Here is an 11113-nt window from a genome sequence, read left to right as displayed (position 1 = left end):
AGGTATGTTGCATGTGATAGTGACTAAACTGCTTTAAGTAAACACAGGTAAAATGCTTTTTTAGTGATGATATGGTCCTGAGAAAGAATTGAAGGGATATATAACCTTCACAGCATGAAGTTTCTTATATAATCATAATAATATTGAACTTTATTAGCATTCTTATTTTCATTTATTTTTCCTTTTCTTTTGTCTGGAAACATTCAAGCTGATAAAGCAATGGATGGAACGAATCACTCTATGGTGTCAGAGTTCATGTTCCTGGGACTCACCAGTTTCTGGGAGAGCCAACTCCTCTTTGTGTTCTCCTCCATTTTTTGTGTGGCAAGCATGATGGGAAACTCCCTCATCATTCTCACTGTGATGATGAACCCTCACTTACACTCCCCCATGTACTTTCTGTTGGCCAACCTCTCCTTCATTGACCTGGGAGTTTCTTCTGTCATTTCTCCCAAGATGATTCATGATCTTTTCAAAAAACGTAAAGTCATCTCCTTTAGTGGCTGCATCACTCAGATCTTCTTTATCCACGTCATTGCTGGGGTGGAGATGGTGCTGCTCATTGCCATGGCCTTTGACAGATATGTTGCCATATGTAAGCCTCTCCACTATTTCACTATTATGAGCAGAAAAATGTGTATTTTGCTCCTGGTTGCTGCATGGATAATTGGCTTGATTCACTCTGTGGTTCAACTAGTTTTTGTTATAAAACTGCCGTTCTGTGGCCCTAATGTATTAGACAGCTTTTACTGTGACTTTCCTTGGTTCATCAAACTTGCCTGCACAGATACCTACAGACTGGAGTTCATGGTCACAGCCAACAGTGGATTCATATCCCTGGGATCATTCTTCATATTGATTGTCTCCTACATTTTTATCCTCATCACTGTTCAGAAACACTCTTCAGGTAGCTCATCTAAGGCCCTCTCCACTTTGTCAACTCATGTCATGGTGGTGATTTTGTTCTTCGGTCCTTGCATCTTTGTTTACATCTGGCCTCATCCCACATCACACCTAGACAAATTTCTTGCTGTTTTTGATGCAGTTCTCACCCCTTTTTTAAATTCAGTCATCTATACATTGAGGAACAAAGAAATGAAACTGGCAATGAGGAAAGTATGCAGTCAATTTATTATTTACAGAAGGATTTCTTAAATGACAAGAAGTATAAGGGTTTCCTTACCGACTTGAAGTAATGTTATATTTCTATTATTTTAACATCAGGAGTTTCCAGGTATCACATACACATTTAGGTTTCCCAGGTTAAAATAACATGGTTCTTATAAAAATCTTAGCTGAGAAACTGTGTTGCTGCCTATGGTTAGAGGAAGCATGTAGTGTGGTAAAAAATTTCTTCTGGAGAAGGCCAAATGTTTGTCTCTCAAGAGACATTGCAATTCAGTCTGATGAATTTACTATAGTCTAGACTTCAAAACTAATATCTTCAGTGTCAGAGTGGGTTATATAAGGGAATTCCAATGGATACTAGGTGAATTAATACTAGATCGAAATATATACATCAAGATGCCCATTTATTAACTTGTCACAAAAAAATCAGTCAAGTAGTTTGAACTTCTACATAAGTGTAACTCATTATTTAATATGTAGGGAAATTTCAGAGACATTAAGCAGTGATAATAATGTTAATGAACAGGAAATCAGAGCAAGAAGAGTTACTCTAATTATTAAAATATTAATTATATCAGATTTTGATACTTAATGACTATTTCTTCACACCAGGATATGATTGTCATTACAATTGGAGAAATAGGATCTTTTGGTCAGGCCTTTTATCTTGACTGTGCTGGCTGATCATCACAAGATTTACCTTTGATTATTGTTCATACTATGTTCCAGGCTATGTAACCCCTATGCTCTTACACATGCATTCTTATTTCCATAAGTAACTAGCCATGCTCCTCCTTTTCCTTCTGCTGGCATGATTATTCCTGTTGCATTTGGATGATTTGAGTCCTTGCAAGATTTCCAGGTAGTGCTAGTGATAAAGAATTCCAAAGAATTCACCTGCCAATACAGGAGACATAAGAGACGCAAGTTCAATTCCTGGGTCAAGAAGATCCCTTGGAGTGGGAAATGGCAACCCACTCAAGTATTCTTGCCTGAAAACTTCCATGGACAGAGGAGCCTGGTAGACCACAGTCCATGGAGTTGCAGAGTCAGACACGACTGAGCACAGCACAGCACAGCAAGCTAAACTTTAGTTTGGGAAGTGTTTTATATATGAGCATATTCTATTTTATAGGAATGAGGGATTTACATCAATAGATTTAGAAACCTCAATTCATACTCATTTCAACAAAGAGGAACCAAGGTCCAGTCTCAAACCTGTAGTGCAAATGACTTAGCCATATACATCCTTATATAGACACCATACCTCTTAACCAGTTAATCACTCTTACTATTGTCTTATAAGTGGTCCTTATTTACCTTCTAATTTATTTCACTTTGTAATATGCTAGCTTTCTCTTTTGATTTCCTTTGCCTTATATAATTTATTTATTTTTTTAGTCCTTTTTTTTTTTAACATTTAGAAAACTGATACCTATATATCAGTGTCAGTTTATTAGCTCACACTATTCTCAGTTCAGTTCAGTTCAGTCGTTCAGTCATGTCTGACTCTTTGCAACCCCATGAATTGCAGCACGCCAGGCCTCCCTGTCCATCACCAACTCCCGGAGTCTACCCAAACCCATGTCCACCGAGTCGGTGATGCCATCCAGCCATCTCATCCTCTGTCGTCCCCTTCTCCTCCTGCCCTCAATCCTTCCCAGCATTAGGGCCTTTTCCAATGAGTCAGCTCTTTGCATGAGGTGTCCAAAGTATTGGAGTTTCAGCTTCAGCATCAGTCCCTCCAGTGAACACCCAGGACTGATATCCTTTAGGATGGACTGATTGGGTCTCCTTGCAGTCCAAGGGACTCTCAAGAGTCTTCTCCAACACCACAGTTCAAAAGCATTAATTCTTCGACACTCAGCTTTCTTCACAGTCCAACTCTCACATCCATACATGACTACTGGAAAAACCATAGCCTCGACTAGATGGACCTTTGTTGGCAAAGTAATGTCTCTGCTTTTAAATATGCTATCTAGGTTGGTCATAACTTTCCTTCCAAGGAGTAAGCGTCTTTTAATTTCATGGCTGCAATCACCATCTGCAGTGATTTTGGAGCCCCCGCAAAATAAAGTCTGACACTGTTTCCACTGTTTCAGCCTTGTCTAACTCAATTAAACTAAGCCATGCCGTGTGGGGCCACCCAAGACGGATTGGTCATGGTGGAGAGGTCTGACAGAATGTGGTCCACTGGAGAAGGGAATGGCAATCCACTTCAGTATTCTTGCCTTGAGAACCCCATGAACAGTATGAAAAGGCAAAAAGATAGGACACTGAAAGATGAACTCCCCAGGTTGGTAGGTGCCCAGTATGCTACTGGAGATCAGTGGAGAAATAACTCCAGAAAGAATGAAGGGAAGGAGCCAAAGCAAAAATAATACCCAGTTGTGGATGTGAATGGTGATAGAAGCAAAGTCTGATGCTGTAAAGAGCAATATTGCATAGGAACCTGGAATGTTAGGTCCATGAATCCAGGCAAATTGGAAGTGGTCAAACAGAAGATGGCAAGAGTGAACGTCAACATTCTAGGAATCAGCAAACTAAAATGGACTGGAATGGGTGAATTTAACTCAGATGACCATTATATCTACTACTATGGGCAGGAATCCCTTAGAAGAAATGGAGTAGCCATAATAGTCAGCAAAAGAGTCCGAAAGGCAGTACTTGGGTGCAATCTCAAAAATGACAGAATGGTCTCTCTTCATTTCCAAAGCAAACCACTATTCTCAGTCTCCCTATAATTTTTCTGAAGTGGTATTTTTGAAATGGAAGTTTCACTATTTTTTCTCTCCCACGGATTAAACAACATTCAGTAGTTCCAGCTGGGGTTCTCTGATTCCTTGCTGTTTTTGTGTGTTGGTTTAGAGAAATGCCTCCTTCTCTCAGTCTTTTCTCTTTATGCCTTGTGTCAGGTCTATATCCATGTTAGATAGATTCCCCAACTACATAGTGAACGAGTTTCTGTACTATCCTATGTAAAAGTTTTTCAAGGTCATTCTTTCTTATTCTAAAATAAAACCTGTTTTTAGTGGACATCTACTCTGTTCTTTGCCCAAATGAGCAACCTTCTTCTTCTGTTCATCTACTCTGTTCTTTGCCCAAATGAGCAACCTTCTTCTTCTGTTAAATGTATCTTTTTCTTGCAGTAAGTATGTGGTATGATTAGCAGATGACATGTAGATCCTACCTCTCTGAACACTGCTGGTTTTTCAAAGGTTGGGCTTCTGAACCAAGTCATAATGACATATCTCCAAGCCACAGGTGAATGCTGCAAGTATGTCTCTGACCACAAAGGTCCAAATCTGAGCTTCTCCCCAGGATGTTAGACTTTGGAATAGAAAAACCAAGCCTAAGTCCTTTTCGGAGTGTGATGTGTAGAAATTACTAGCAATCATATTTCCTCTGTTAGAAATTGAATCTGGGATAATTTTTAAAAAGATATGGTAGAGAAGAAGATGTAGTATTTAGGTTTGGCAGTATTCAAGTTCTTGATTCTAGCTGTCTTGGGCATTCAGCTTCTGCACTCAGTTTGATTACTAGCTGATTACTAGCTGTTAAATAAGCCAGTACACCCATCCTCTTGCATAAGCTTGTTATGATTATGTCATTCATAGTCAAAAAAGTATTGATAAGTACATCTTTGATTGTAAGTAATTCTTTCAATTACTTATGATGTGAAATACCTATTTTCTTATTTCTTTAAGAAAATATTATATTTGTCAATAAAATAGAAATATGCTCATTATGTTAGATTTATATGGATATTAGAGATTAAAATAGAAATTACCCATAAAAATTACCATCTGAATATAATTATGAGTAATATACTGGCATATTTATTTCCAGTATTTTTCTATGCCTACATAAATATACATTTACACAATTGTCATTTTATGGTCTCTACATTGTTAACCTGACTTTTTCAGAATATTTTGAGAATTCTTTTACATTATTAAATATTGTAATACAAAATAATTTAAAATGCATACATAGAATTGCATTATATAACTATATCATAATTATATTTTGTGTTCTTCTGTTGGTCAATTAAAATTGTTAAATTTTTTGCTGTGCTTTGAAAATTCTTTTCTATACCCCTGTCTGAATTTAATATTACTTCTTTTATAGGTTGATATATTCAGAATTAGTAAGATTTAACAATATTTAAACTCTTTATTCATATAATCATCTCTCATAAAAGATTTGTACTGTGTGGAAAAGAATCTGCTTGCCAGTGCAGGAGATGTGTGTTCAGTCCCTGGGTCAGGAAGGGACTGTGTCATCTATGTCACCACAAAGCACCGAGGTAAGCTCCCTGTGCTATACAACAGGCTCCCACTAGCCATCTGTTTCACACATGGTAGTGTATATACGTCAGTCCCAGTCTCCAAGATCATGCCACCTCTCTTCCTCCCCCACCCTGTGTCCATGTGTCTGTTCTTGTGTCTCTGTCTCTATTCCTGCCTAGCAAATAGGTTCATCTGTACTGGTTTTTTTTTTTTTTTTATTCCACATATATACATAATTTATATAATATTTGTTTTTCTCTTTCTTTCTTACTTCATACTGTATGACAGATTATAGATCCATCCATGTCTCTACAAATGATCTAGCTTCATTCCTTTTTACAGCTGAGTAATACGCTATCGCACGTATGTACCACATTTTCTTTATCCATTCGTCAGTGGTCATTTAGGTTGTTTCCATGTCCTGGCTATTGTAAATGGTGCTGCAAAAACAATGGGATGCTTGTGTCTTTTTGAATTATGGTTTTCTCAGGGTATATGCCCAGTAGTGGATTGCTGGGTCATATGATAGTTATATTTTTAGTTTCTTAAGGAACCTTCATAGTGGCTGAATCAATTTATATTCCCAGCAACAGTGCAAGAAGGTTCCCCCTTTTCCACATCCACTCCAGCATTTATTGTTTATGGATTTTTTGATGATGGTCATTCTGATACATGTGAGATGATACCTCATTGTAGTTTTGATCTACATTTCTCTAACAATTAGTGAAGCTGAGCATCTTTCATGTGCCTTTTGTCATCTGTACACCTATTTAGATCTGCCACCCATTTTTGATTCAGTTCAGTCACTCAGTCATGTCCAGATCTTTGCGACCCCTAGAACTGCAGAACTCCAGGTCTCCCTGTCCATCACCAACTCCCAGAGTTCACCCAAACCCATGTCCATTGAGTTGGTGATGCCATTCAACCATCTCATCCTCTGTTGTCCCCTTCTCCTCCTACCCTCAATCTTTCCCAGCATCGGGGTCTTTTCAAATGAGTCAGCTCTTCGCATCAGGTGGCCAAAGTATTGGAGTTTCAGCTTCAACATCAGTCCTCCCAGTGAACACTCAGGACTGATCTCCTTTAGGATGGACTGGTTGGATCTCCTTTCAGTCCAAGGGACTCTCAAGAGTCTTCTCCAACACCACAGTTCAAAAGCATCAATTCTTCGGCGCTCAGCCTTCTTTATAGTCCAACTCCCACATCCATACATGACTACTGGAAAAACCATAGCCTTGACTAGACGGACCTTTGTTGAGAAAATAATGTCTCTGCTTTTTAATATGCTGTCTAGGTTGGTCATAACTTTCCTTCTAAGGAGTAACCGTCTTTTAATTTCATGGCTGCAATCACCATCTGCAGTGATTTTGGAGCCCCCATAAATAAAGTAAGCCACAGTTTCCACAGTTTCCCCATCTATTTGCCATGAAGTGATGGGACCAGATGCCATCATCTTAGTTTTCTGAATGTTGAGCTTCAAGCCAAGTTTTTCACTTCCTTCTTTCACTTTCATCAAGAGGCTCTTTAGTTCTTCTTCACTTTCTGCCATAAGGGTGGTGTCATCTGCATATCTGAGGTTGATATTTCTCCTGGCAATCTTGATTCCAGTTTGTGCTTCTTCCAGCCCCACGTTTCTCATGATGTACTCTGCATATAAGTTAAATAAGAAGGGTGATAATATACAGCCTTGACGTACTCCTTTTCCTACTTGGAAAAGTAGTTTTTCCATGTCCGGTTCTAACTGTTACTGCTCAAGAGGCAGGTCAGGTGGTCTCTTAGTCCCATAAATTTTCCACAGTTCATTGTGATCCATGCAGTCAAAGTCTTTGGCATAGTCAATAAAGCAGAAATAGATGTTTTTCTGGAACTCTCTTGCTTTTTGGATGATCCAGTTGATATTGGCAATTTGATCTCTGGCTCCTCTGCCTTTTCTAAATCAAGCTTCAACATCTGGAAATTCATGGTTCCCATATTGCTGAAGCCTGGCTTGGAGAATTTTGAACATTGCTTTGCTAGCATGTGAGATGAGTGCAATTGTGTGGTAGTTTGAGCATTCTTTGGCACTGCCTTTCATTGGGATTGGAATGAAAACTGACCTTTCCCAGTCCTGTGGCCACTGCTGAGTTTTCCAAATTTGCTGGCATATTGCATGTAGCACTTTCACAGCATCATCTTTTAGGATTTGAAATAGCTCAACTGGAATTCCCTCACCTCCATTAGCTTTGTTCATAGTGATTCTTCCTAAGGCCCATTTGACTTCACATTCTAGGATGTCTGGCTCTAGGTGAGTGATCAAACCATCATGATTATCTGGGTCATGAAGATCTTTTTTGTACAGTTTTTCTATGTATTCTTGCCACCTCTTCTTAATATCTTCTGCTTCTGTTAGGTCCATGCCATTTCTGTCCTTTATTGAGCCCATCTTTGCATGAAATGTTCCCTTGGTATCTCTAATTTTCTTGAAGAGATCTCTAGTTTTTCCCATTCTGTTGTTGTCCTCTATTTCTTTGCACTGATCACTGAGAAGGGCTTTCTTTTCTCTCCTTGCTATTCTTTGGAACTCTGCATTCAGATCCTTATATCTTTTCTTTTCTCCTTTGCTTTTCACTTCTCTTACTTTCACAATTATTTGTAAGGCCTCCTCAGGCAGCCATTTTTCCTTTTTGCATTTCTTTTTCTTGGGGATGGTCTTGATTCCTGTCTCCTGTACAATGTCTCGAAACCTCCGTCCATAGTTTATCAGGCACTGTCTCAGATCTACTCCCTTAAATCTATTTCTCACTACCACTGTATAATCGTAAGGAATTTGATTTAGGTCATACCTGAATAGTCTAGTGGTTTTCCCCACTTTCTTCAATTTAAGTCTGAATTTGGCAATAAGAAGTTCATGATCTGAGCCACAGTCAGCTCCCGGCCTTGTTTTTGCTGACTGTATAGAGCTTCTCCATCTTTGGCTGCAAAGAATATAATCAATCTGATTTCGGTGTTGACCATCTGGTGATGTCCATGTGGAGAGTCTTCTCTGGTGTTGTTGGAAGAGGGTGTTTGCTGTGACCAGCACGTTCTCTTGGCAAAACTCTATTAGCCTTTGCCCTGCTTCATTCTGTACTCCAAGGCCAAATTTTCCTGTTACTCCAGGTGTTTCTTGACTTCCTACTTTTTCATTCAAGCCCCCTATAATGAAAAGGACATCTTTTTTGGGTGTTAGTTCTAGTAGGTCTTGTAGGTATTCATAGAACTGTTTAACTTCAGCTTCTTCAGTGTTACTGGTCAGGGCATAAACTTGGATTACCATGATATTGAATGGCTTGCCTTGGAAACGAACAGAGATCATTCTGTCATTTTTGAGATTGCATCCAAGTACTGCCTTTTGGACTCTTTTGTTGACTATAATGGCTACTCCATTTCTTCTAAGGGATTCCTACCCATAGTAGTAGATATAATGGTCATCTGAGTTAAATTCACCCATTCTATTCCATTTTAGTTTGCTGATTCCTGGAATGTCGATGTCCTCTTGCCATCTCCTGTTTGACCACTTCCAATTTGCCTTGACTCATGGACCTAACATTCCAGGTTCCTATGCAATATTGCTCTTTACAGCATCAGACCTTACTTCTATCACCAGTCACATCCACAACTGGGTGTTGTTTTTTCTTTGACTCCATCCCTTCATTCTTTCTGGTTAGATTGTTTGTTTTTTGGATATTGAGACACATGAACCATTCGTAAATTTTGGAGGCTAATCCCTTGCCTGTCTCATCATTTGCAAATATTAATATTTCCTCCCATTCTGAGGAATAATATATTACTTTCCAATACCAATTGTTATTCTCTGCTTGGCACATTTTGATGGATAAGCAAATTGGAAGTGGAGGATCAAGATGATAATCATCTTGTTTGAAGTATTTTGCATAGTAATTATATGGAGAATGAGTCAAGCATTTCTTAATTATTAAAACAACAAGATAAAATGCCTACCACCCAGAGTTATCATAAATATTAAATAAAATAATTTATATAAAAATCCAACAGAAGTTGGAAAAATAGAAACTCCCATGTTAACTCTCTTTTTCCTTATTTATTTGGTATATAGCAACATGAAAAATGCCTAAATATTACCTAGTGCATAAAATTAATAGAAATCTAAGATGACATTTTTCTATTGTAATTGTGGGTATAGCTGAATTTCTTTATCATTAGAGTATTTAGGGCATCTTCCTGTAACTCACAAGCTGATGGCAGAGTTTCTTCATTGCTGCCTTCATCTCTTTATTCCTGAATGTATAGATGACTGGATTCAGAAAAGGAGTGAGAACTACATCAGAGATAGCAAGAAATTTGTCCAAGTGTGATGAAGGGAAGGGCCAGGTGTAGAAAAAAATTAATGGCCCAAAGAATAAGACCACCACAGTGACATGAGCTGACAAGGTGGAGAGGGCTTTGGATACACTACCTGAGGAGTATTTCCAAACAGTGACCAGAATGAAGATGTAGGAAATAATCAATATGAAGAAGAAAGCCACAGAGATGAGTCCACTGTTGGCGGTGACCATGAACTCTAGTCTATAGGTCTCTGTGCAAGCAAGTTTAATGAGTCGTGGGAGGTCACAATAAAAGCTGTCCAGTACATTAGGACCACAGAAGGGCAAGTCTATGACAAAAGCCAGTTGGGCCACTGAGTGGATGAGGCCAAGGACCCAGGCAGCAGCCAAAGTCAAAGCACACATTCGTGGGTTCATGATGGTCAGGTAGTGGAGAGGCTTGCATATGGCTACATACCTGTCAAAGGCCATGGCAATGAGCAGCACCATTTCTGTGCCCCCAATGGCATGAATAAAGAAGATCTGAGTTAGACAACCCCCAAAAGAGATGGCTTTGCATTTTCTGAAAAGGTCATAAATCATTTTAGGAGCAGTAGTAGAGCAAAACCCCATGTCAAGAAAGGAGAGGTTGGCCAACAGGAAGTACATGGGGGAGTGCAAGCTAGTGTCAGCACTCACAGAGAACACAACAAGGAGGTTTCCCATCAGGCTTGCCATGTAGAACACAGAGAAAAAAAAGGCAAGAAGAAACTGGATCTCCCAGGAATTGGAGAGTCCCAGGAACACAAACTCAGACACCATGGAGTGGTTGGCTCCACCCATTGTCTCTGCATTCAGAGGTGACTCAATTTTACTTGAAAAAGAGTAGAAAAGAGATCAAATTTGAGAGTCAGTGATCATATGAAAATAGTGCCCTAATTCACAGAAGCAAAACACCTATAATATAAGCCCTTAAACTGTAGTTGCAGAAAATATGCAGTAATTATTTGCCACAAAGCACTGCTTCTTACTCCCCAGCCTCCCTAGGTTTTGATAAAAGGATTAAAATATTCTGCTGAATCAAAAGGGTTATGAGAGGAAGGATAGTAGTGCCCTGGAATACCATGAAGGGAGGTAAAAGAGGAAATAGAAATGAACTTATTGATTTTGCCTTCACAGTCTGTTACTCATGCCCATTGTTGTTGTTTGTTGTTCAGTGGCTAAGTCGTGTCTGACTCCTTGTGACCTCGTGGACTGCAGGATGCCTACCTTCCCTGTCCTTCACTATCTCTTGGAGTTTGCTCAAACTCACGTCCATTGAGTTGATGATATCATCCAACCATCTCATCCTCTGTTGTCCACTTTTCCTCCTGCCCTCAATCTTGCCCAGCA

General features: G+C 39.1%; 2 protein-coding genes across 2 annotated transcripts; one reads left to right on the top strand and one right to left on the bottom strand.

Annotated features, from left to right (window-relative positions):
* The first annotated feature begins 219 nt into the window (after positions 1-219).
* On the top strand, positions 220-1155 carry LOC122444097 (olfactory receptor 4F3/4F16/4F29-like). The gene has a single exon (XM_043472899.1). The coding sequence runs from the start codon at positions 220-222 to the stop codon at positions 1153-1155; it is 936 nt and encodes a 311-aa protein (XP_043328834.1).
* An 8470-nt stretch (positions 1156-9625) lies between these two features.
* LOC122444096 (olfactory receptor 4F3/4F16/4F29-like) lies at positions 9626-10564 on the bottom strand. The gene has a single exon (XM_043472898.1). It carries the CDS (start codon positions 10562-10564, stop codon positions 9626-9628), a length of 939 nt encoding a protein of 312 aa, XP_043328833.1.
* Positions 10565-11113: the final 549 nt, after the last annotated feature.

Source organism: Cervus canadensis, chromosome 6 (genome assembly GCF_019320065.1).
Source record: "Cervus canadensis isolate Bull #8, Minnesota chromosome 6, ASM1932006v1, whole genome shotgun sequence".
In the NCBI taxonomy this organism is placed as follows: Eukaryota; Metazoa; Chordata; class Mammalia; order Artiodactyla; family Cervidae; genus Cervus; species Cervus canadensis.
The sequence above is the reverse complement of the archived record's forward strand: the minus strand, read 5'-3'. Positions and strand labels throughout refer to the sequence as shown.

Excerpts from the sequence above, each read along its gene's own strand:
- LOC122444096 (XM_043472898.1), bottom strand. The coding sequence starts at position 10,564 with ATGGGTGGAGCCAACCACTCCATGGTGTCTGAGTTTGTGTTCCTGGGA.
- LOC122444097 (XM_043472899.1), top strand. The coding sequence starts at position 220 with ATGGATGGAACGAATCACTCTATGGTGTCAGAGTTCATGTTCCTGGGA.